At 44.4% G+C, this 27538-nt stretch overlaps 1 protein-coding gene across 3 annotated transcripts in view; it reads right to left on the bottom strand.

The window, feature by feature from the left end:
- Positions 1–27538, bottom strand: part of CCDC93 (coiled-coil domain containing 93) — a 91408-nt gene that overhangs the window by 19486 nt on the left and 44384 nt on the right. For all 3 annotated transcript variants that reach the window (XM_036857212.1, XM_036857210.1, XM_036857211.1), the window contains exons 12-18: positions 13989–14105; positions 10308–10370; positions 6678–6751; positions 5470–5551; positions 4513–4584; positions 3200–3253; positions 1663–1725 (exon numbers count right to left, since the gene is read on the bottom strand). In XM_036857212.1, the coding sequence (XP_036713107.1) occupies positions 1663–1725; positions 3200–3253; positions 4513–4584; positions 5470–5551; positions 6678–6751; positions 10308–10370; positions 13989–14105 (525 nt within the window). The remainder of the gene's footprint in view (positions 1–1662; positions 1726–3199; positions 3254–4512; positions 4585–5469; positions 5552–6677; positions 6752–10307; positions 10371–13988; positions 14106–27538) is intronic.

Here is a 27538-nt window from a genome sequence, read left to right as displayed (position 1 = left end):
AAGGCCCTAAACAGATCTCATGAACACGTCTATTCACACTCCCATCCCCTTCAGCCCTATCCTTTCTCCTTTAGGCTTTTGCTCAACGAATAACACAAGGATCCACGCTGGTGCCCAAGTCAGAAATTCTCCTGCCATCCTCGACTCCACTTTTTCTCTAACCCATCCCAAGTTCCATGGATACAGCTGCTCAGCCTCTCACCTGCCAGTTTATTTCTGTCCATTTTCACTGGCCCAGCCCTGGCTCAGGCTTCAGCAGGCTTAGGTTTCTACTGCACCTTCCCTCTAGCCAGTATGTATGACTGACCCCCAGGTCTCCAGCCTGCAGTATGCAATTCGCATATAAGCCCCCTTGTACTTTGATGTATGTGGACATATCTTGGTTCTCAAACAGCTAGCCAGCTCCCAGAAGATAGAGCAACCCATTTACTATTCCTGGGATCTAATGCAACACTGAACACATAGTAAGCACACAGTCAAAAAGTTTCCAAGGATGCAGCTGTACTGTCCTGATTTTATTTAATTCTGTGTCTCTTTGAGATTGGTACAGTGTCTTTGTATCAGGACAAACTTGACTCCCTGGAATTTAGCCAAACGACTCAGCAAAATAAGCACGGGCCAGAGAAAGGTGAAAGAGGGTCCCATTGGCCCCTGCAGCCCCTTGGCCACTCCCCCCAGAACCTGGCCTTCCTTTCCCAGAGAACAGAGAGAAGGCCCGGGCCAAAGTGCAACACACGTTAACTCCTGGCTCTTGAATGTGCATGAGCCAGACCCTGGCAATGTAAAAGATTCTATAATGTAATTCTGATCTATGTGAATTTAGAGCCAACTTTAAAACTCCCCATATTTGATGGCCTTCTCACAAACCCCTAAGGTTATCTATCAAGTAAGACAGCTAAAGTGGGCACTTAATTTTAGGGGAAAGGTGCTAGACAAGAACACAATATTTTTAAATCTACCTTATCCTCCCCCTGACTTTTTTTTAAACAGCTATGAGATATAATTCACAGGCCATACATTTCACCCAAAGTATACAATTCAATGGTTTTTAGTATACTCACAGAGTCGTACGACCAGCACCACTACCTAAAATTGCAGAACTTTTTCATCACCCCAAAAGAAACCCGTACCAATCAGCAGTCACTCCCATGTCTCCCGACCCCTTACCCCCACCATTAGGCAGCATTAATTCACTTTGTCTCTACAGATTTGCCTCTTCTGGACATTTAACAATTTTTTGTAGTTTGCAGAGTACAAGTTTTACAATTCTTTTGTTAAATATATTCCTAAGTGCTCTGTTCTACTGTAAATAAAATTTTCTTAATTAAAAAAAAAAAGTACTGGACAAGAACATTAGACCTCTAATCTTGGCTCTGGAACCTTCCAGCTGCTTGTACTTCACAGATGTGAGTCAATTTCTTCATACAGAAAATGAGGCTAATAGCTAACTTTCCACCCATCTCAAATCAAACGAGATGATGGTGAAATAACATACCAATGTGAGGTGTTACAACCAACATAATCCACTGAGCTGCACTCCAGATAGAAGAGCAAACAGCAGCTTTCCCGAGTCTCTCCACTCTTAGATGCTGAGACTTTCTACTTCTGCTATAGGCACGCAAGCCTAGTTAGAGGCATTTATTGGCTCTGGTTTTCACTCACCTGTAGTAAACGGATTTTGTAAAGCTTCTCTTTCTCCATATTATACCGACTGTCTAGGTCTTCCTGAAATTGGAAAAAAACACAATTATCTGGGAATAGGAAATTTTCATTTTTTGATGAAATCTTTTGAAGTTGAACAGTTTTTATGTATCTCCCTCATCCTGAGGCTCCAAATTTCTTTTTTCAAATGGCCGAGTTCAGGGTCGGGTCCTAAGTCCTGTGAGACCCTTGACACTCTTTCACATCACTTTATAACAACTCTTCCTTCTTCCGGGACCCAGGCTGCATCCAGGGTTCTTAAGTGAAGTATCCCCCAAGTCCACGTGCCCTTTCCTCCCGCACCAAAAAAAATCCACGAGGAGGAGGAGACAACCGTTATTTAAAAGCCTGTTGTTCTATGTCTCTGTGTTTGGAGATGATGATGGCTTGCTTCCTATGTTTCTGTTTAGACCTGCACCCTCCAATATGATAGCCACCAGCCACAAGTGGCTATTTAAATTTACATTAACTAAAACTTAAAAATATTCAGTTTCTCAACTTCCCTAGCCACGTTTCAAGTGCTCAGTAGCCACAGGTAGCTAGTGGCTACCATATTGGACAGCATAGATAGAGAACATTTCCACCACTGCAGAAAGGCCCTTTGGACAGAGCTGAATTAAAAGAGAGAAACTAGCCCCTCACTGAACCCAGTGGGGTAAAAGACACGGCTGGATGGTTTGCTGAACTGGGGAAAGCTACAATAGTGTCAGAGGTGCCCCTTCCCCACTGTGTGCGTGCACACACACACACACACACACACACACACACCGCAGCTTCTCCATGGGGCTCAGCTGCAGGCAAACCTCAGTAGCCTTCACCATGGGAGTCCCGAAGCTCACTCTCTAGGAGCCTCTGAGGGCACGAAGGGAAGAGAAACCCTAAAGGAGGAGAATGTGAGAGGCTTTCCTGTTTCTCTCTTCCTTCTCCTCTTCCTTTTCTATTGCTTTCTCCTAGAAGCACCTGTTTAACAGGGGTCCGCAAACTATAGCCCAGCAGCTAAATCCCACAGCCCTCGGGTCAAATTCGCCTCTGTGCCTAGTTTTGTAAATAAAGTTTTACTGGAATGTAGACATGTCCTTTCACTTATCTATACACTACGACGACCACAGCGGAGCTGGCCCACAAAGCTGACAATATTTACTACCCAGCCCTTTACAGGCTGCTGACCCTGGAACGCAGTCCCCCCCAGAGAGAGCTCTCTCCCTGTGCACTGCTCGCCCCTCGGAGCCTGGGCTGTGACGGGCACGTGTGGACCACACAGGCCTGGCCCCTTCCCGGCTCAGATGCCAGGGTGGGGACGGAATGCCTTGTGCCAGGTGCCCGCCGTCAGGGCCGTCCCCGGGAGGTCCTGCTCCACCCAAGGGGCGGATGCGGAGATGGAGCCACGCCCCGAGAGCCCGAAGACAAGGAGGTGGCCGCAGACGGGATGAAAGGACGCGTGAGGAGCTGCCACACCCGCAGAGGACAGTGGCGGTCCTGAGAATGGGCAGGTACTTACGTGGTGCGTCATCGCCGGGGTCAGGGCACCATGCTGCTCTCCCCCGGAGAGGGTCTGCAATGAGGAAAAGTAAAAAAAAAAGAAAAAAAATGTTTCTGAGGAAAGGGATGGGACAGAAAAGCTGAGGGTCCAGATGTAGGAAGGGGGTGGGGGGTCGGGGGGGGCAGACCACGTCTGAACAGGGCACAGCCTGCACACGGGCCCCAGATTTTAAATTGTTCTTAAATGCCTCTCAGCCACACACTAACAAGCTAAACTCTGTCTTTGAATGTGAGTCAATCCCTCTAACAAGGTGTGACTGCTAAGAAGAGAAATGCCGTCCTGAAAGTCTGATTTGTGCAAACCCAGAGGCTGCTGAGCTCATGTGAGCCTCCGAGCTCAACGTCTTAGAAACAACTGGAAAGGCTGGATGTGGGTGGGCGGTCCCAGGACACCACCCACTGCACGGCCTCACTCTGCTATCCCCGTGCCAGTCCTCACGGCTGTGGCTGGAGTGGCACAACCCGTCACGACGGGGAGGTGGCACCTCTGAGGCCCTTCTCCCCGCAGCCCCGGTGGAAAGCATCTGGACTCATGCTGGCTGCTTGGACAAGTCCCCTCCCCTCTCTGAGCCCCAGGTTCCCCATTTCCCCAAGAGAGAGGGCGCAGTCGATGGGGTCCAAAGCCACACTCAGCTCTCACATCTTAAGCACAGGGAGCCTCAGCAAATAAGCCTTGACTGGAGTGTGAGAAGGGACAAACCACAGCGATCCCTACGATCTCATTTGGTGAGAGAAACAGACTTATTTTTCTGCCCTTGCCCACACCAGCTCCTTGGAAGATCAAGGCCTCTGTTCCGAGAGCCAGTGGGCCGTGTTCCTGAGCCCGGGATGTTCCCGTGCTGCTAGAGCTCTGACCTCACATCCCGTGCTGCTCTCGGCTGCCTTCCTGTGTCCCCGGGCAGGAGCGCAGGGTGAAATGAGCAAACTGGCACAGAATTTACAGGCAGATGGGACGAGTGGGAACAGAGCTCACGGGGCTCCTGCAAACACCCTGTCGCTAACAGACGGGGCAGCCGCGCTTGTGACCCGTTAATTCTTATCTGGAGTTGCTGCTGGCCACACCTGTGGACGCTTTAACCCACAGAAGGAAGACAAAGGACAGGGACAAATATCTAAGAAAACTACTTGAGAAATGTGTGTTCAGAGGACCAGGCCGAGGAAAGTCTGGTCTTTTTCCGCACCAGATTCTTCGCTGGTGAGTGCTCTAGAAACCCCTTCACGGTGGAAGTCACACAGCCCCAGCAGACGGGAGCGCTCCTCCACAGCCCGTACCTTTTCATCTCTGCCTGGAGCCCTCTCAGCCTTCAGGGTTTCAATGTCCTGCTGCAGCCGTGCCATCTCCTCCTTAAAAAGTAATACGAACATTCGTAAGATCTGGACAGGCTAGTAATCGGAGGTAATTATTTACCTTGATCTAGAGCCTTTTTTTTTCACATTTCGTGAGTTTACGTGGAGACAGAAAGTCCATTAGGCAGTAGCTCCCCAGACCCCCGATTTTCAGCCTGGGAAGGTTTACTCAGGAGGATACAGGCAGCTGTACCTCCATCAGAAGGCACCTTTCTTCCTAAAGGGCAGGCGAGGCTCGCAGTAACCCCTGGGACACGGAACGAACGAGTGGCTTAGAGCCCGGTCCAAGCCTCCTTCTCCGTGCCGACCCTTCTCCACCTTTCCTGGGACCTTGCGGCCCGGAGCCCTGCCTCACCAAGGCACTCCTCCCCTGCCACCCGGCCCTGCACAAGTCAGGCCAGCTTCCGGATGCCTCTGGCGCCACGGCGGCCTCTCCCCCTGGACTCACACACGACTCAACTCCCTTTTCCTGCCTCCCACGTGGTCACCTGAGCACGTGCCCGCTACCGGACCACGAGGTCTCACGTGGCAGAACACGCAACACACAGACACGCCAGGTCTTCAGGGCGGCCCTGGTCTCCTAAGGTGCCATGCCTTTCGCACTCTGTGAGACTTTTCTTTTCAGTACATTTGTAAATTAGGAAACATCGTTTGTTAGACTGTGCTCTCAGTCCGGGGGTTTGGCACACCTAAGTCACTTGCGGTGTCCTCGGAGGGCACCTACCGTAGTCCTCTACTCCTCTCACACACTGCCGCGTGCCCGCCTGGTGAGCCTGCTTTTCCGACCGCACCTGGACAGGACCCTCGGCAGCACAAGGGAGGGAAAGCAGGAGATTTTACAAGAATCTCGGTTAACGTCTGCCGACACCAAGCAACACTTACTCGACAATGTGCTTTAAACTCCTGTTCCTGACTTTTCAGATTTTCATTCATGGCTACAAGGGCTCTCAAGTTCTGCAGGATGCTGAAAAGAAAAGACCAAAAAATGACTGACTTGCAACAAACTATTATGATTTTATGAATCACGGGGAAAACCAAGACCCCAGATAAAAAGGGATTTCTTTCTTAATTTCCTTGTCTCTCCCCAGAGTGTCTAATGGGCTTCCCACAAATGGTTATGACTACCCTTTAACTGACATTATTATTCATTTATAAGCCGAGTCCATCAGGCCACATCCAAACAAACACTACAGAATTCAGCATTAAAATGTCAGCTGCAGAATCAACAAGGAGTTTCAAGATTACTGTATATTTTTAATGATACTAATTACTTAACAGACTCAGAGCACAGACAGTATCGTAATTTTAATTCCCATTTTTCATTTCCCTTCTGAAAGGAAACGAGTTGCTTAAGGTCATTAAAAGCACTAATTTGAAATTTAAAATGTCAAGTATCTAATAGTACTTTGCTCCACATCATGAAAAGAGGGTTTCTAATCATAAAGCCAAGTAATCTGTAGGTACTTCTTTGCTAAAAATATCCACCAAACCCAGAACTGCTCAGTCTGTCCCTGAAGCATTTTATTATTTCATGATTTCACTCAAGTGAGTGACACTTGGGAGATTTCACCACCCAAACAGTTTGGTGTTAAAACGGTCAAATGTAAGTGATTATATTTAATTTAAATTGTCTAAATACAATTAATTGAAAAACAAAACAAAACACAAAAACCCAGCAGCTGTGTCTTGGTCAAAAAAGACTGTACCTTCACTCCCAAAGGACAGGGGACATCCTAAAACGTGTGCTGTTAAAACCTGGTAACAATGGTTGATTCTAAAGGGAGGGGGGCAAGGGCGGGAGGAGACTTTTCGGCGCACGTCCTTTTGAACCTTGAATGTATTACTTAGTTTTTAAAAACAGAAAAAACAAAACTAAAACGCAAAACGAGCTGCTCCTGACCCCAGGGGGAACTGGGGGGAAGAGGAACGAGGCTAACTCAGCACCCCCTGGGCAACAGGCGTGCCCCAGACCAGCGGAGAAGTAACTGAGCGGCATGGGGCCAGCAGCAGTGACCCCCGGCTCGTCAGCCCTGCGCTCAAACCACCAGACACCTTCACGGAGAAAATAAGCACATGCTGAAACCTCTTACCCTGGATCAGCTTTGGCTTCTACCTTCTCAAGGGCGGCCTGTTCTTTGTCCAGTTTCTCACCATAACTCTTGAGCTGCCAGAGACAAGGAGGCACGTTGCTGGGACAGGAGATGTCCTCTCCTTCCCGGCTCACACCTGCACCCCCTTCCTGACAGCCCACTGGATTTGGCTGTATGTTGAGAAAACACGTGGACGAGAGGAAGAGGATGGGGGCGGAGGAAGAGCATGGAGAGGTCAAGACCAGACCCTTCTTGACACGTTCTGTTGGTAAATGAGACCTTAAAGGCAATACCTTTAAATCACAGCAGCAAATGGGTGGAAAGCCAAAAGTAATGCTGACAGCAGGTGCCTTTCAGTAGGAAGAGGTAAATAATAACAGTGGCTGTGAGAGACAGACCTGGGTTTCAATTTCAGGATACCACTATCACGGCTGCTTGACAGGGGCAGGGTTAAATCTCCCATCTTGAAAAATTCCACTTTCTTTTTCTGAGTCAGACAGTTGGGGATTTTAAAAAAGAAATTTAAAAAAAACTCAGATTTTAATTTTTGAGGTGTGCAGATCTATCACACAATAGAATACTAAGCTGCTATTAAAAAAAGAAAGAATAAACAGCTCTTTTATGATGATCTCTAACATCTACTGTTGGTTGAAGAAAACAACATATAAAACCATGATTCCAATGTGCCTGCAATGTGTATAAAGGAATGTATACATTGGATGAACTCAGGTATAAAAGAACCTACATGTTATTTGTATATGCATGAAAATTTTCTGAAAAGAGTCACAAGAAACTGGTTACCCTCTGGAGAGAGTAGCTGAATGCTTGGGTTACAGGGGGACACCCTTCATACTTTTTGAATTTTGAACCACGTGAATGGGTTACCTATTAAAAAAAAACAAGTTAAAGAAGTTCTAAGAGTTCTAGCTGAAAATGGAAGACCAAACACAAGCTGCAGCAAGCTCCTCTTGCCTCAAGTCCTAGAAAGTCCAGGCGATTCTGCTGGATCACAGGAGTTGGGTACCTCGGGGACAAGGAAGATGGCAGCAGAGAGGAAGGGCCTGTGGAGGACTGCCGTGTGGACCCAGAGGACGCAGGAAGGCCTGGGGTGCAGGGCTGGGGTCTGCATCACGACGAGCCAGTGGGCTACGCACTGAAGCCTGGCTCCCTTAACCCAAGAGCTGGCGCATGGGTCCCAGAGGCAGGGCAGCCCCCAGAGAGCTGGCAACACTCGGCAGCAGAGACGGTGCCCCTGCCCCGAACATCAGGTACCACTGGCTGATCCCACCAAACAGTGGGACCCACCCTTCCAGAATAGTCACTGCATAAAATGGACACAGAACCCATACAGTTGGTAACAGAAAATTTCAGAATCAACAGTAAGCACACCATGAAGAATTATCAAACATTTGAAGAAAGATATAACCATAAAAAATGTATCAATTCAACAAATGAATTCTGATCTGAAGGAATAGTTTATAGATCAAGAAAGACTTCAGACACAGTTAATGCCCTCAGAGAGGCAGGAGAGGATACTGCGTATTTAAAACAGAACGAACCTCTCACGTACAAAATCAAAGCTGTGATTGCTGAAATGGAAAGCGCACAGGCTAGAACCTGGGGGCCTCCGCTAACGCAGGGGCCTGCGGCAGTCCCCATCCCCCGGCCACACGTCAGGGCTCCCTTCTGTCCTCTACCTTCCGTGCTCCGCTTCACTTTTCCTAAGGTTACTGGGAAGGCAGATCTTGCCTGTTTTCCAGTGCTACCAGGTTATCCTGCAAGGCAGGTTTTGCTGAAAAGGTAAAACCCGGGCACACTGGCATGAAAGGGCTCAGCGTGCTCATCCTGCCCAGCCCTTGCCTTGAACAGATAAGAAGACTGAGGCCCAAAGGCAAAGTTCATTACTACTGATTCAGGTTCACAGTGTTCAGTATTCTGACCAAATCCGTCTTCTATGTAAGTTGTTCAGCACTAGGTTTTGGATAGCCTCCCATTTTTCTAGATGGGAATCAGTTTGACTGCCCTCCTAGACAGCAAGCTCGCTAAGAGGTCATTGGTGCCAGACTGTTAGCCGTGGAATCTGAACGGCCCCTCGGCTTTAGTTTCTCCAGCTGCAGAACAGGGATATCAACAGTGTGTTGCCAGGGCTGTTATGAAGATTCAATGACTAATACAAATGATGTGCCCAGGGCACACCCAGCACACTGTAACGTTAGCTGCTACTGTTATGTGAGGATAGGAAGACTATCTCCTATTATTGACGTAACTCATACCTTCCACCTTTCTAGCACTTGTACGGGGCTCAAAAAATATTTGATTTAGTGTTTAATACCAAAAGTGACTTGATAGCCATTCTGGATTTATATCCTAAGACAAGTAAGTGTTTTGGGAAATTGATATCAAGATGTTTTGCCTTTAATCTCTTCCAGATTGTTATAGAAAGATGGATCCATGACTTGGCAAACTTCAAGCCAGGGACTGTGTAGCATGAAAAGTAAGACAGCCGCAGGGATTCCACCCCGGGAGTTTGCCATCTAATCCAGAAGGAATGGAGTCACAGAATAGTGTAAAGAAAGCTGATGTGTCCAAATGCAACACAGGCATCTTTAGAAAGAATTTTTTGAAAAATTCCTCTAATTGTCATCCTTGCGTCTGCCCTTTTCAAACATTCTGACAATAATTGAAGCCACCAGTCCAGCTCAGAATTACAAAGCTTTGTTGGGTTTATAGCAAAGCAGTGAACTAAGTGCTGCATACTGCTAGAGAAGTGACAATTTTAAAGGGGCAAATTTCATGTGAAATTAAAAAAAAAAAATAGGGACTGCCTCGGCTTCAGAGATGCCTTTGAAGGCCAGTCCCGCTTCCACGTGGTCCAGAAAGCACTAGGTGGGGCCCTCGCGGCGAGACCCTTGTGAAGTACAGCTGTAGCCGGAGCACCAAAATCACTGTGGGGAGAGCTCTTCAGACCTGGGTGAGGATTAGCTTTCCATGGAAACAGGGACAGAAATAAAAAGAACTAAACTCCTCGCATGGCAGAGCTGGTATCACCAATGTTTGTTTTCCTCGCCTGGCTTCCGAGGCAGTCGCAAGCGGGAGGTAAGTATGCTGTGATGCTGATGGAGGACGGCACGGTCGCCATCTGGGTCAGGACACGGACCACAGGGTCAAACAGACCCACAGCCCCTCTTCGATTCCGCCTAGGAGATCACCGGCAATTGTGAACAACAAACTACACCCTCTGTAGTCGTGTCATCTCACAGAAAGAAACCTTCTCACTCTCAAGGAATCCAGTGTTCTGGAGCAGGGGCCCTTTACTGTGAAAGACGCACCGTGTTCTTCAAAGTGGCCGCCCTGCCTGTCAGGCCCACTGTCCTCAGGAAGCCTCCCTGACCCTTGCAGCCCAAAGCGATCTCTCCCACCCAGACTCTGATGGCTTAGAACACGGCAGTGGGGATAAACTGATGGCTCGAGTCATGCACTACCATGTGACTGTCCTTTGTCCCCAGATGGGCCTGAGCCCTGAGGAGGGGATGGTGACCCCTCCACATGGACTGATGATGCAGGCATCCCATCAGCAGTGCAGGTCAAACGACTACCAGCAAGACCCACGGAGGAAGGAAACCTGCTCACCTCTGTCAGGGTTTTCTTTTTTTCCTCATATCTGGCTTGTAGGTCGGAATGACTTGCCTGCAGCTGTAAATGAAAGATAAAAGACATCTGTTCTCATTTGATCCTCACAATGGCACAGATATGGGAGGTATCTGCATTTCACAGATGAGAAAAGGGAAGCTCAGAAAGATTTAAACTAAACAAATATGGACGTTTTTGACTCAATTAGCACCACCTACATGTCAGGTGATACACTAGGTTTTCTGCGTATATCCTAACAGTGAATCCTTACTAAATTCAATGGACGAAGACATTATCCTTATTTAACAGATAAGGAAATAAAGACTCAGAGGGGTTAAGTTACTTTACTAAAGTTTCGTAGCTGATAACCGATAAGGCCTGGGTTCAAATTCAGGTCTCACTTCCTTGTATGGCTACAATCACTTCAGTTAACAAACTTGCCCGTTCACAGGATACAAACTGCATTGCTGCACTCGAGATGCTAGCATAGAATTTGACTGGATGGCAAACAACGCCAGACAGAAGAAAGGATTCAGGACTTCAACATGAAGAGAAAGAAAATGAACTACCTTTACTGCTCCAAGTTATACAATCGTAAACTTACATCTCAAAAATGTCATTTCCCTTTTCCTTACAAAAAAGGTATATCTTGTGCTGTCTATGAACTTTTAGATATCTGAAAACATTCCATTCAAAGCGTTTGTTACATTTCTACTTTTGAAAAGGGGATGTGGTAGAAAACCACAGTTAGTCTCATCAGACACTTTGGTTGTTACCTGCGTACAAATTAACAGTGAGAAATTGTATTTTGTATCTCAACGATTATTTCAAAGTAACTCAGCCCATTAAAAACATTTATTTATTTATTTATGTATTGGCTGTGCCGTGTGGCTTATGAGATCTTAGTTCCCCGACCAGGAATTGAACCCGGGTCCCAGCAGTTGAGAGCATGGAGTCCTAACCATTGGACCGCCAGGGAATTCCCAACTCAGCCCATCTTTGAACCTGTAAGCAACCTATTAAGAATTATGTCACCTTCAAAAATCATTACTCTTAAACTGTGCTTCTAGTTACCAGTCTTCACAACTGATGAATTTCCAGCCAGGCCTCTCAGGAAGCCACCTGAAGCAGAGGGCAGGAGAGAGAGGAGGGAAGCAGGGGGGCTCTGGCTTCTTGCTTTTCAAAGTGTGCCATCTGTGCGATGAGGACTTTTATTAACCTGTCTGTGTCACCAGTAGATGAGAGCATTTCTGGAGAAAGTTTGTTTTTCTCTTGAAATCCTAATGACTTAACTCTTGAAGCTCCAGGAAGACTACCTGCTTCACCGACCTTCCTGCCCCCCTCTCTCCCCTGCACCCACCCACCCATCTGACATGTACCCAAGGCTCTGCTCAAATGAGGTGTGCAGTGGAAGGCAAAGAGCATGGCACAGGCCTTTCCCTCAAGGAGCCGAACCAGTAAACTGGGGATTAAAGTGTGAGAAGAGCTGGGTCACAGACAGGCCCCGGGGAGGCCAAGGAAAGAGTCGGCTTGCTCATCAAGGAAGGAGTCACCGACAAAGACACACGGGGGCTGGATCCTGACAGGGAAGACATCGCTTCTCTTTAATTAACGAATCACAGATCTGCCCAGCTTTTCTCTAACAGGGGCTGTCCCAATAGCTTAGCTAAGTTTTTGTCTTGCTGGAGTCCTCCATGATTCTCCCATCTCCATCTTCTTCTTCATCATGAACCCCGAGACTTACCCCCCAAACTTCAGCTGCTGGTTAACACTTCCTTTCTGGATTCCTCTTTCTTCAACCTCAGGTTTCTTGTCAGCTATCTACTAGCTGCCTTCCTGCTCTATGCCTTTGGCAGCATATTCCCCTATTGGACCATGTTCTTCATTCCTTCTCCTTCTTTTACTCCTCCTTCCATCTCTCTGTTGGGCTAAGGCTCTCTCCGTGGTTCTCAACACCAAGGTCGCAGGAGAATCCTGGTCACTTTCTACCCTCGTGGCCTTGTAGGAGAGGTTCTTGGATTTAAAGAGTTTGGATTTTCTCATATACTATTGGTAGAAGTATAAATCAGTAAAACAATTGGTGAATAATTTGACAGTTTCTAGAAAAATTGAAAATGCATATTTTTTTGATCCAGCAATTCCACTTCTTAAAATCCGTTTACAGAAATATTTACATATTTGCACAAAGATGACTGTACAAAGATGTTCATGGTAGCATAAATTTACAACTGGGAAAAAAGTCCTGGGGAAAAAACCTCATAAATTGAGGACAGGTGAAATAAACTACAGTACATATATACTGTGTATATATACTATGTTCTTTCATCAGAAAGAATGAGGTAGATCTGTATGTTCCAATCTTGGTTCCACTGCTAATAAGCTGTGTGACCACAGGCAAAACTACTTCACTTCTGTGTCTCAAGTTCTTCATTTGTAAAATGAGCGTAATAATAGTACCTCCTTCACAAGAATGGTGTGTGAACTGAATGAGTTAAATTTTTTTTTTAATTAATTAACTTATTTATTTTTGGCTGCGGTGGGTCTTCGTTGATGTGCACGGGCTTTCTCTAGTTGCGGCGAGCGGGGGCTACTCTTTGTTGCGGTGCGTGGGCTTCTCATTGCAGTGGTTTCTCTTGCTGTGGAGCACGGGTTCTAGGCGCGCAGGCTTAAGTAGTTGTGGCTCGTGGGCTCAGTAGTTGTGGCTCGCGGGCTCTAGAGCACAAGCTCAGTAGCTGCAGCGCACGGGCTTAGTTGCTCCGCGGCATGTGGGATCTTCCCGGAGCAGGGCTCGAACCTGTGTCCCCTGCGTTGGCAGGTGGATTCTTAACCACTGTGCCACCAGGGAAGTCCCTGAATGAGTTAATTTTGAAAAGCACTTTGTAATTACTCTAAAAAAAAGTCCTTATTAGACATTACTATTACTGACAGAGAGATATCTGTGAAAAACAAACTCAATTTTTATAACCAGACAACCCCCTCTCCCCAGGTGAATGAGCATATATAAGAGCTTGCAAAGCCTAGGAAACAGTGGGTTGCTCTAGGGAACGGGACTGGGCAAGAGTACAAGGGGATTCCCATTTTTAACTTCATACAGTTCTATACTATTTTGTTTATTTACAGTGAGCTTCTATTATCACTATAATTTAAAATTAATGAGCTGAAGCATTTAAATTTATAAAGACAGAAAAAAATGATGTATTTGTCTAGAGTATGTCTCCTCATCACTACCTTCCGACCCCTGAGAGCAGAGATCGTAACTTGTTCTTCTTTCACCACCACGGCCTAGTTCAGTGCCCAGCACAGCCGTGCTCAGCTAATCTTTGTGAATTAATAAACGCTCTTCTTGCCCTGTGATCTTCTTCTAGAACAGAGGTTGGCAAATATTCTCTGCAAAGGGCCAGACAGTAAATACTTTAGGCTCTGTAGGTCTCAATTCTGCCACTGGAGCTTGAAAGAAGCCACAGAACATATGTAAACAAGCGAGTGTGCATGTATTCCAATAAAACTATTTACAAAAACAGGTGGCGGCTGGACTGCCCGAGGGCCTGCGAGTGTCGACCCCTGTTCTGGAATCTCCTTTGACCATTCTGACATGGAGATCTTAACTCCTTCCCCAGTTTCTCTCTTCTTGAAGAATGGTTTTATTTTACTTGAATAAAATTATGAAAAGAAAACACTCACCTCTTCCAGTTGTTTGGTCTTCTGCAGAATCTGCTTGTTCAAGGAAATCACTTTATGACGATGTAGTTGGGAGGTTCCTAATTTTTCTGGACTTTCTTCAGCTGATAGCTCAGACTGCTGTGGGAAACAGACGGAAGACCCAAAGGCTTTAATGAGCCCACCCCAGTGCATTAAGACAGCCCTGTCCCTGCTCAGTCTGGGCAGAACACTACTGGGCAGCCGGTCACAACCAAGCCAGTGGGGCCCTGGGGTCCAGTGCAAAACCCAATTCAGAGAAGAAGATTTTGACCCAACGACCAAAAGCCCTATTAAGAGAGTCTACATTCCTGGCAGAGTGAACAGCATGTGCAGAAGCACAGGGATATATAACTGCGGTTAGGTTGATAGCACATAAGCAATAGGTCTCCATCAAAGGGTCTCAAGTAGAGGAATAACATGGTCATCTTAGTATCTTCATTAAGATCATTCTGCAGTTATCCAGAATGATGAATTGATTCACTTTCATCAAAGTATTATAAACATATGGTTAAAAAGTTTAACCATTCGGAAGCACTTACAATGAAAAGAAACAGTCTCTCTCTCACCTTATTCTCCCCATCCACGGGCCCATTTCTTATTTCTATTCCTCTGGTGTTCACAGAGGATAGATTTGAGAGGGGTGAGAGTTGCTGAGAGGGGCCAGGAGGAAGGTGCTGAAATTGTGTAAATGACGAAGGGATGGAGAAGAAGGGCTGGACAGGACGTAGACTGTCAGGACGGGAGGTGAGGAAGGGAGAGATTTCTGGTTGGGGTGATGAGATGAACGTAGCAACGTTACCAAGAAACCATGCAAAGAAGGGGGCAGCTTGGCGCAGATACTGAAAACAAACACTTGCCTCAAGACCCCAGAGAGGGAAGTCCCAGGAACAAGAAACAAGAAGTTTGACCCTATTCCAATAGGCATCTTTAAAACACTTCTTGGGTGATCACAGAATAGACAGCTTCAATGACCAGCCAATGAACACCCATTATAACCACACTGCCTTCTTTACTGGAAGTACCCCAATTCCAAGCTAATCACTGATTTTAAGCCCAAGCACAACGAAATTGTATGAATATCTGATTTTCCCTGCATGTTTTAACAGTGATCATGAGCTTCAAAGTTTTGGAAGGTTTACCTCTGGTGGAAAGAGACAGAAAAGTGAGACGGAGAAGAAACTGGATGGTACAGTCACCACTTATCTTGGTTAAGGATTTCCCTGAATAAGTCAGAGGCACTATTAATAGAGGATAAGTTTTTTGCTGCTTAATGACTCTGGAGGTGGGAGTCAACCAGCAAGATATGGCTGCATAAAATGGCAGGAAACATCATTTTCTACCTTGTGAGCTGCTAGGCCATAAAGGAGAACCAGGCGTTACAGACTAGCTAGCCTTGAGACCGGGGATCTTTGGAGAATGTCAACTAACACACTCCAGCTTATCTGAATTTCTTCAAATTGGAGTTAACTTTTGAAATGCAATTAACTTTGGGCACATCAAGATATTTACAACCTGCAGTCAAGGGAAGGAGAACTGTTCCTGAAAATTATTCGAGAGCGTAAAAAAAGGGGGAAAAGGAACGAGCACTCCCTCTTGATTTTCCAATCACTTGTCAGAAACATAATTATAATTAACTGATTATATCTCCTCCACTTTGACTACATCATCCTGAACTATGTTATCAATTTGGCCACTTTTGTCTGTTATATATTTAGTAGCTTTCTTCTTATAGTTCATTTCAGATTTGGGTTTTAACATCCAGCTTAGATTCCCTTGATACTGATTTCCAAAATGTCACTGGCATATCCTCAGAGCGTTCTGCTTTACTAGCAGAATTACGTAAACCTTCCGTCTCATGATTTATTGATGTCTGAAATGGAATTAATTCCCCAATCATAGGAACTACCCCACGTGGTAGGTCTCTATGTTTGATGTCAGGATTATCTTGAGTGCCCTGACCTCCTCTGGCTGTCTCTCTGGCTTTGCATCAGGTCAAGCTGTGGGCAAGGAGGCTCCAGGGGACCCACGTCTCGGTCACCTCCCGGTGAGACCTCCCTCCTCCGGTCTGTGGGGGTGAGGGGTAGGCACATACTCATTCAGTGCTGTCCTGCACCTTTGGCATGAGTTGGATAATGTCTCCACCTCTTAGCATGCCTTCCTGCTGAGAAACTGTTTTTCCGGCCAAGGTCCAAAAAGAATGAAAACTGCATTTCCCACCCAGCTTCCACACCCTCTCATCAGTGTACCTGGCAACACGCACAGCTTTGTTTAAGACTATGACCTTTGACTTCACTTCCAAGAACCCTTCCTGCAGGAAAACCAGTAGCTAGCTTGCAACCTGGAAAGAGGACTTCCAGGCTAGCTGGCTATTCCGCCCCACTGCCCCTGCCTCTCTCTCAATTTAAACTTTTAGCCACATGGTCCCTTAAGATCCTTTCAGGGGGTCTTTGAGGTCAAAATCCTTTTCATAATGATACTAGGATATGATTTTTTTTTCACTCATTCTCTCATGGTTGTACAGTGAAATTTTCCAGCTGTTATATGACATGTGACGGTATCACTGTTCTGATGTTAATATGTAATGCATTTATCATTGTTATTTGTCAATGAACTAATATGTAAGTTTTTAGGACCTCCTCAGTAATTTTTAAGGGTTCTTATAGGGTCCTGAAACTAAGAATTTTGAGAACCATTACTTTAAGGGGCTGGCTCTCTTGGGAATCTACTCACTGTCTGGGGCAGCCTCATTACCCTGACTCCAGCCAATGCAGTGGGCCCGCCCACGATACTGAGAGGGGACGCGCTTTCTGATTCCACCCTCACTAGACAGCTGCTTCAACCAGCCAGAGAGAAAATACTTGTAGTGCACCGAAAGGATGCTCAAGTCTCCATACAAACTTACTATTACATCTCTGTTATGACAGTGTATGTCCCAAGCAAACATGGGCTTTCAAAATCCTTTCTCTTGCTGCTAGGTAGCAATTCTCATTGCTCTGTGCAGCCCCTTAAACGTGCATCTGCAAAGCACTAATGTACATGTCAGGCTATTAAGTGCCATTTCCGCATCTGACATTTCTCCAGTGCAATTAAAATGAATAATATGCACATGAACTGGCCCACAGTACATATAAATTTGTGAATTCCTCCATTTGCCTGAGTCTAGAGATGGTGCTATGCAAACTGCTTTATTTAATGGGAAGTTATTTTTGTAACAGAAAAAAATCATTTATTCCAGAGCTGAAACTGAAGAGAGTTCTTAACCTAGTCAACGGAAAGCTGATTGCTCTATATTTCAAACACACTCTTTATTAAGTAACTGAAACTTTTCATTTCTTTCAAATACCCTCCTCAAAGCCAAAAGAACTAGACCGACGAAGGCAGAAACAGGTCTTTGAAACAGTATGGCTCATCTGACATTCTGTTCACTGACAGTCACAGTGGGAAGAAAACTAAAGATCACCAAGTTGGATCCTAAAGGATGAAACAAAGTTGGACAGATGGAGAAAGGAGAACGGGCTTTACAGTCAATCCTGGACAGAAAAAAATTAAGTCCCTGGGGTATATTAACTGATTTTTACTTGAAAAGCCCAACATCTCTCAAAGAATGCCAACCATCTATAAATATTCCTTTGTGTTTACATTAGAGCAGGGGCTAAAGTGCCAATCTAATTTTGTTCAACAATTTCAGATTAAGAACGTGCTTTCAAAACCACAGCGTGGATTAAGGTGACTTCTAGTGCAGATTCAATGTTTTCTAATAACTGACAGATGTTTGCAATTTCTGTTCTTAGGGGAACCAGATATAAATGTCACTCGATAATATTAGTCCAGTTCAAAATAGTAAATTCCTAAGAGAAACAAAAAAATGATTACTTTAGCTAAAACTATATACTTTCATAATGAAAGAGACCCAAAAGGTTATCTACATATCAACCTTCCTAATACAGGAATCTCTCCTATGTCATCCCTCTCCCATTCCCCCACTAAAATATGGCTACTAAGCTGTCAATAATAAAAGATCCTTATCTCATGAGGGTGCCACAAGTTCTCCATACTGAATAGATGAACTTCAGTTTCTGGACCTTGACAAACCCTCCCACTGAAAACAAGTAAACAGACAATATAAAATATTTATTTTTTTTTAACCTTAAAAAAAAAATCTATCTATGCGCTAGCAAGAATGTAAGAAATCCTAAAAGGCCAAAAAGTTAGTAAAAGTGGGAATCCAAGAGGTAGGTGTACCCATGGAGGTTGGCTTTTTTCTTGAGAGTACTTGCCAAAACCAGTTGATCTCAGGCTTTGATTTTTACAATTCAACAACTGCTTTGCATAATCCTTGACACAGATGTAGGAGGAAAAAAAAATCTGCAATGAGATTCTGTGACAACAGATTTGCCCTTGTGCAGTTCTATAATCTAAATTCACACACTACCTGGATGGTCCAAAAAACCTACAAGTCAAGACTATGTGTACAATGGGCCTGAGCTGGGGTGTGCCCAAATGCGTGTCAGAGCAAAAGAAAATCCTCTCTGGAAGAACAGAGCTTCAACTCTAGGTCTCAAAGAATTTCTACAGATAAATTTCCGAGCAGTATGAACTGACAGTCAAAAATCAAAAGCACACATGAAGTCAAAGCATCACGAGAAAAAGCTGGCAGAAACGGACCTGCAAACTCACACACACATACCCATTCTTCCCGGAAGCCACAGAGATAAAGTGTAATCACTCTTGCGTAACAGTCCAACTTTTCTAACAAAGAAGCATCCACAGCTCTGTCTTCTCTCCTTTTCATAATAAGATGTTGGCTCCTTTCACCGTCTTGGCTATCCCCTGGACATACCCTAGCTCATAATCCTTTTCGAGCGTTCCCAATGGAATCTGAGCACTGCAGACAGGAAGGGACCATTCACTTTCCCTGATCTACACTCTGCTCCCATTAATGAAACCAGATACATAAATGTGCTTTTCAATATTCTTGACTCCTACTAACGAAGTCCCATGAATTTCAAAGACCCACATTCATGTAAACTTGCTGAGTCTAATGCACAGCTCTGGGTCCCAAGGTGAGCAATACAGTCTATCTGCCCAGAATGCAGCTAATATTTAGGAGGTGTGAACAAAATCCAAAACCTCCCACTTTTACCCCATGAACTAATGTCAGGTCTGACGGCATCCTCATCAAATCCTGAACTGGAATGACTGATTTTTCTGAAATAAAATAGTTCACTCTTACCTTCCTTAAAAAATGAATTTACTTGTTTGGGCTTAACATTTCAGTCTAAGATATTTTTGAATGTTGATTCTATTCTCCAATCTATTAGCCACCTATTCTATTCTAGCTTTAAATGATGTTTAAATCTGACGAAGCTAATTCCTATGTCTTTATCCAAATTGATAAAGACCTGAAAGGTATAGGTTATGCTGTGTGACTTGAGACAATCCCCCCAGGTCAACAACTCATTAGCTAGTATCATTCTCTTCGCTGTTAGTTTCTGTGTTACATAACTCAGAATTTAGGAAATCTTGGAGCAGTTTGGAGACACAAACATATTAGCATACTCTCTCCAGATATACAGGGTTCCTTCATCTCCAAATTCTGATTGTTTTAAATCTCTCTCCCCACCTTCCTTTGTTTCATCAGCTAACCTTTACTGGGGCACAGTGGTAGGCACTGGAAATGTGGGAAAAGACACAGATCTCACGGTCTAGTCAGGTAACACCCGCTCATCCATAAAGGTGCTTTACCCGCCACATTCTCCCCAAGCCTCCATCGTGACAGAGCAAGAGAGAGTTCTGAAAGCTCTTCTCGTTCCTTCTTCTTCCTCCCTTCCTTTTTTCCTTCCTTCAACAGATGTTTATGAAAACCCCATTACGTTAAGACACAGGGCATGTACAATGCTCCCAGCCCTGGTTGACAGCACATATTCTAGTCCTGGGAGACAGGCAGAGACAAATGAAATAGTGCCTTGTGAGCAGTGCTACGAAGGAGACGACAAGGAGCTGACCCACACATCAGAGAAAAGCCTTGGGAAGGAGAGGCACCCGTAACTACGGGCGAGCGTTATTATGTGCCAGGCAACAGGAACACAGAGATGAAAGATGAAATCTTGGCCCTCCAGAACTTTACAGATTTAGAATATGACCTGTCTAACATCTGTGACCTTAAGTGAAGAAATGGAGCCTAGAAGGAAGGGGCTTAAAAATCCTCCCCGACCTCGCCCCCCCCTCCCCAATCCCAACCTGGGTTTTTCCATCTGTGGCCACAGTAGGAGGGCCCTGAGAGGGCACCTCCTCCCCTGTACTGCACTTCTTCCCCAACCCTACGTGCTAATGCGGCTAAAAGAAGAGTTTTTTGGGTGGGGCTAGGTGATGAGATTAGAATCATTCATACCTAAAGCTTATTAGAAATCACACTGGTTCCAGCTCAGCTCAGGACAGATTCTCTAACGAAAGTCAGGGTCTCCTAGTTGCTAAGCACCCCATGACCTTCTGATGCAGGCAAGGTTCCTGTGCTGGACAGGAAAGTTTCCGAAACCTATTGAGAAAAAGAATATCCTCCACAAATAAGTCCCCTGATGACCCAAAATGCATCTCATCTTAAAATAAGATCAAGATGTTGACAGTCTTCTGGCTAGGATGTTACACTCTGGAGAGCTGGATGAGAATATTTTAATGTGGCATTTTCCAGTGATATGAAAAGCCACTCACATACCCCAAACAGAAAATCCCACAGTTTTTAGTAGCTTAGGTGTGACTGTGTGTGAGTGTTTGGGCTGCGTCAGTTTCTTTTTTTTTACTTATTTCTGTGGTTAGTTCCCAACAGGACCCGGCCTCTTCACTCCACTCAGCCCAAGTGGGCAGTCAGACAGTGGGAGAGTCTAAAGAGGCTTGGTCACTGCAAAGCCTGGGAGGCAGACACTAAAGATGGCCAAGGAGGCCATCACTGCTGCCTCCTGAGGACACTCCACCCTGCCACAGAGACAGGTTTCAAAGTCAGACAGTCCTGTATGCAAACCTGGAACTTATTAGCTACACAGTAGTAGACAAGCTACTTAACCCCTCTGATGATCATCCCATCTGCAAAACAGATATAATATCACATGCTTACGTACTGAGCACCAACACTGCCAGGTGCTTGGTGAGGCTCCGAGGCTACAGAGGAGTAAAGTGTGGCCCACGCACACATAAACAGGTAGCTTCAATTGCACGTGAGTAAGTATCAACATAATGATGCAGGAAGGCACAGGATTACAAGCAAGGAGGCAGCATGCTCTTCTGAAAATTAAATAAGACAGTGGTACAAAAAGTACCTGGAACGGAGCTCGATCAAGATGGTAGAATAGAAGTGGAACTCACCTCTCCCATGAACACATCCAAAACACACCTACAGGCGGACCAGTTCTCACTGAAAACTAACTGGAAACTGGCAGAAAGACTCCTGTACAACCAAGGCTGTAAGAAAGGTCCACGTGGAATCGGGCAGGAAGGGAAGAAAAGCAATCAGGTCGGGTCCCCGGGGAAGGGACTCAGAGGAAAAGGGAGGTTACATGGGCGGAGATCCACCCTGGGGAGTGAGCAGTTCAAGCCGCATGCTGGGCTCCCCGTTCCCGGGGTCCCGCACCGGGAAGACGAGCCCCTCGAGCTGACTGGAGCACCAGTGGGACGGACAAACAGGAGGGCTGTGGGAAGCCTGCGCTCGGCTCGCGAGAAGCACGTCTGCGGTGGCTTGTTCTCAGGGCAGGGTGCAGCGCGGGCGGAGGGCTGTTCCAGTGGCTGCCTCGTTTCCCACCCCGGCACGTGCCCCAGCCTGAGACACGTGAACACCCCGGCCCAGCTGACTTCACACCGCAGCTCCACGGTGGACTGAGGGCCGTCACGACGGGGGAGGGAGCTCGGCCACTGCTGGCACTCGCTCAGCCAGCGCATCAGAAGCAGCCCTGCTCTCTGACGGCACCTGGACTCCACAGCCCACACCCCGATAGAGACCGAGAGCCCACACGGACCCCATCTGCCCTGTGGCATGGCTCCACAACAGGGCGGGGGAGGCGGAGGCTGGGGGCAGGGCCTGGCCGTGAGGGACAAAGAAGACGTGGCCCCGAGGCTGCGTCTGAGCAGGGTGTGAGCAGCCACGGCGGCGCTTGCACAGGCGGCTCAGGGAAGCAGCCCTGACCTCCGTCTGTGGCTGGGTCACCACAGCCCGCGCCCCATCATGAGCCGAGAGCCCGCACAGGCCCCTCTCGCTCCAGCACTGCTCCCCCGTCTGGGGCAAGGGTCCCAGTGCTGAGAAAGGGGAGAGCACACACTTAAAGGGAACAGAGCCGGCTTGGAGTCAACCCTCAGGGCTTCTGCTACAGCAACTGGGGATCTGACCCTGCCCCTGATAGGGCAGTAACGGCCACAGAGCAGAGGGGAAGCCTGAGCTCACAGCTGGCTCCAGCTTTAGCCCCTCCATCTATAGCCCCACCTTCTACCAAGGTGAGAGCTGCCAGCACACCCTGAGGTCAAATCCAGCTCTCCCACCAAACGCAGGAGGCAAATGTAGTCTGTATAGGGACACTGCCACATAAGGACACCCTTCAGGACTGTAACAGATAACTACTGTTTCATGTAAGTTCATAGAGGCAGAGAAAGTTAAGCAAAATGAGAAGGCAGAGGGACTGGTCTCAATTGAAAGAGCAAGAGAAACCCCTGAAAAAATAAATAATGAAATAGAAGTAAACAAATTACCAGATAAAGAATTCAAAGCATTAGTAATAAGAATGCTAACTGAATTAGGGAAAAGAATAGATGAATACAGTGAGAATTTTAACAAGGAACTAGAAAATATAAAAAAGAACCAGTCAGAAGTGAAAAATACAATAACAAATGAAAAACACTATAAGGAATTAATAGCAGACTAAGTGATACAGAAGGACGCATAAGTGATCTGGAAGATAGAATTATGGAAGTCACCCACTTAGAACAGCAAAAAGAAAAAACCAAATATGAAAAAATAAGAACAGTTTAAAAGATCTCTGAGATAACACCAGGCATTACCAACATTCACACTGTAGGGGTCCCAGTAGGAGAAGGGAGCCGAAAACATATTTGATGAAATTATGGTTGAAAAATTCCCAAACCTGATGAAGGAAACAGATATTAAGGTACAGGAAGCACAGAGGGTCCCAACCAAGATGAACTCAATCAGACCCATGCCAAGACATATCATAATTAAAATGGCAAAATTTAAAAATAAAGAGAGAATTCTAAAGGCAGCAAGAGAAAAACAGTCATATACAAGGCTATCAGCTGATTTTTCTGCAGAAACTTTGCAGGATAGAGGGAGTGGCACAATATACTCAAAATGCTGAGAGGGAAAAACCTGCAACCCAGGATACTCTACCCAACAAGTTTATCATTTAGAATTGAAGGAGAAACAAAGAACTTCTCTGATAAGCAAAAACTAAGAGAGTTCATCAATGCTAAACCTACCCTAAATGAAATGTTAAAGGGTCTTCTCTAAGTGGAAAAGAAAAGTCTATAACAAGTAAGAATCTACAGAAAAGGAAAAATCCAACTAGGAAAGGCCTCAGTGAGGGCTGAGGATCAACCACTTAAATAAGCTAGTATGAAGATTAAAGACAAAAAACTGGAAAAGCAACTATGACTACAGTAAATGGTGAAGGGATAGACCTGAAGATGTAAAATGTGACATCAAACCCACAAAACGTGCGGGAGGGGAGTAAAAAAAGGTAGATCTTTTAGAATGTGTTTGGACTTAAATGACTATCAGTTTACAACAAGTATCAATAGATACAGTTATAAGCCAAGATATATGAACCCCATGGTAACCACAAATCAAAAACTGGCAATAGATACACAAAAACTAGAAGGAAACACAAGCATACTACTAAAGAACCACATGGGAAGAAACAAGAAGAAGAAGAAATGAACAGAGAAGAACTATAAAAACAATAGGGAAACAAGTAATAAAACAGAAATAAGTACATACTTATCAATAATTAATTTAAATGTCCAGGGACTAAATGTTCCAATCAGAAGACATAGGGTAGATGACTGGATTAAAAAAAAAAAAAAAGACCCATTTATATACTGTTTACAAGAGACTCACTTCAGAGCTAAAGACATATACAAACTGAAAATGAGGGGATGGAAAAAGATATTTTATGCAAATGGAAATGACAAGAAAGTAGGTGTAACAATACTCGTATCAGACAAAATAGACTTTAAAACAAAGTCTATAACAAAAGACAAAGAAGGGCACTATATAATGATAAAGGGATCAATACAAGGAGAGGATATTTTACTTGTTACCATATATGCATCCGATACAGGAGCACCTAAAAGTATAAAGCAAATATTAACAGACATAAATGAAGAAATTGACAATAATACAATAATAGTAGGGGACTTTAGCACCCCACTTAACATCAATGGACAGATCACCCAGAGAGAAAATGAATAAGGCAACAGTGGTCTTAAATGATACAATCGACCAGTTGGATTTAATAGATATCTACAGGACACTCCATTTCAAAACAGCAGAATACACATTCTTTTCAAGTACATATGGAAAGCTCTCCAGGACAGATCACATGCTAGGCCACAAAATAAGTCGCAACAACTTTAAGAGGACAGAAATTATATCAAGCATTTTTTCCCAGCCACAACAGTATGAAACTAGAAATCAATTGCAGTAAGAAAAATAGGAAAAGCACAAACACGTGGAGACTAAACAACATGCTACTAAAAAACCAATAATAAAATCAAAGAGAAAATCAGAAAATACCTCAAGACAAATGAAAATGGAAACACAACTTTAAAAAATCTATGGGATGCAGCAAAAGCAGCTCTAAAAGGGAAGTTTATAGTGATACAGGCCTTCTAGAAGAAACAAGAAAAACCTCAAATAAACAACCTAACCTAACATCTAAAGGAATTAGAGAAAGAAGAACAAAGTCTAAAGTTAGCAGAAGGAAGGAAATAATAAACATAAGAGAGGAAATAAATAGAGACCAAAAGAACAATGGGAAAAAATTCATGAAACTAACAGCTGTCTTTTTTTTTGAAAAGATAAACAAAATTGATAAAGCTTCAGCCAGGCTCACCAAGAAGAAAAAAGAAAGAGGACCCAAATAAACAAAACAAGAAATGAAAGAGAAGAAATAACAAATGATGCCACAGATATACAAAAATCATAAGAGAATGCTATGAACAGTTCTATGCCAACAAACTGGACGACTTAGAAGAAACAGACAAGTTTCTAGAAACATATAGCCTGCCAAAACTGAGTCAAGAATAAGCAGATAATTTGACAGATTACTAGATGTGAAACAGAATAAAAAAAACTCCCTGCAAAGAAAAGCCCAGGACCAGATGGCTTCACTGGGAAATTCTACCAAACATACAAAGAACTTATACCTATCCTTCCCAAACTATTCCGAAAAACTCCCAAATTCATTCTATGAGGCCATCATTACCCAGATACCAAAACCAGACAAAGACACTACAAAAGAAGAAAATTACAAGCCAGTATCTTTGATAAATGTAGATGCAAAAACCCTCAATGAAACATTAGCAAACTGAATCCAACAACACATACAAAGAGTCATACACCACACTCAGGTGGGATTTGTTCCAGGATTTCAAGGATGGTCCAATATTTGCACATCAGTCAATGTTACATACCACATTAACAAAAGGAAAGATAAAAATCACATGATCCTAGATGCAGAGAAACCATTCGACAAAATCCAACATCCATTCATGATTAAAACTCTCAAAGTGGGTATAAAGGGAATATATCTCCACATAATAGAGGCCATTTACGATAAACCCACAGCTAACATCATACTCAATGGGAAAAAGCTGAAAGCCTTTCCCCTAAAATCAGGAACAAGAGAAGAATGTCCACTCTTACCACTTCTATTTAACATAGTATTGGAAGTCCTAACCACAGCAATCAGACAAGAAATGAAGGAAGAAAGGAAGAAAGAAAGAAAGACATCCAATTGGAAGGGAAGATGTAAAACCGTTACTATTTGCAGATGACATGGCACTATATAAAGAAAATCCTAAAGTCTCCACCAAAAAAACTATTAGAACTAATAAATGAATTCAGTAAGGTTGCAGGATACAAGATTAATATACAGAAATCTGTTGCATTTCTATATACTTATAATGAACTATCAGAAAGAGAAACTTAAAAAAAAAATCCCATTTAAAATTGTGTCAACTATCAAACTCTTAGAGGAAAACATAGGCAGAACACTCTATGACATAAATCACAGCAAGATCCTTTTTGACCCAGCTCCTAGAGAAATGGAAATAAAAACACAAATAAACAAATGGGACCTTATGAAACTTAAAAGCTTTTGCACAGCAAAGGAAACCATAAACAAGACCAAAAGACAACCCTCAGAATGGGAGAAAATATTTGCAAATGAAGCAACTGACAAAGGATTAATCTCCAAGATTTACAAGCAGCTCATGCAGCTCAATAACAAAAAAACAAACAACCCAATCCAAAAATGGGCAGAAGACCTAAATAGACATTTCTCCAAAGAAGATATACAGATGGCCAACAGACACATGAAAGAATGCTCAACATCATTAATCATTAGAGAAATGCAAATCAAAACTACAATGAGATATCATCTCACACCGGTCAGAATGGCCATCATCAAAAAATCTACAAACAATAAATGCTGGAGAGGGTGTGGAGGAAAGGGAACCCTCTTGCTCTGTTGGTGGGAATGTAAATTGATACAGCCACTATTGAGGTTCCTTAAAAAACTAAAAATAGAACTACCATACAACCCAGCAATCCCACTACTGGGCATATACCCAGAGAAAACCGTAATTCAAACAGTCATGTACCAAAATATTCATTGCAGCTCTATTTACAATAGCCAGGACATGGAAGCAACCTAAGTGTCCATCATCGGATGAATGGATAAAGAAGATGTGGCACATATATACAATGGAATATTACTCCGCCATAAAAAGAAATGAAATGGAGGTATTTGTAGTGAGGTGGATGGAGTTAGAGTCTGTCATACAGAGTGAAGTAAGTCAGAAAGAGAAAAACAAATACAGTATGCTAACACATATATATGGAATCTAAGGAAAAAAAAAAAAAAGGTCATGAAGAACCTAATGGCAAGACAGGAATAAAGACACAGACCTACTAGAGAATGGACTTGAGGATATGGGGAGGGGGAGGGGTGAGATGTGACAGGGTGAGAGAGTGGCATGGACATATACACACTACCAAATGTAAAATAGATAGCTAGTGGGAAGCAGCCGCATAGCACAGGGAGATCAGCTCGGTGCTTTGTGACCGCCTGGAGGGGTGGGATGGGGAGGGTGGGAGCGGGGGAGATGCAGGAGGGAGGAGATGTGGGAACGTATGTATATGTATGACTGATTCACTTTGTTATGAAACAGAAACTGGCGCACCATTGTAAAGCAATTATACTCCAATAAAGATGTTTAAAAAAAAAAAAATTGTGTCAAAAAAAAAATACCTA

Source organism: Balaenoptera musculus, chromosome 7 (assembly GCF_009873245.2).
Source record: "Balaenoptera musculus isolate JJ_BM4_2016_0621 chromosome 7, mBalMus1.pri.v3, whole genome shotgun sequence".
In the NCBI taxonomy this organism is placed as follows: Eukaryota; Metazoa; Chordata; class Mammalia; order Artiodactyla; family Balaenopteridae; genus Balaenoptera; species Balaenoptera musculus.
This window is presented reverse-complemented; position numbering and strand designations above follow the sequence as displayed.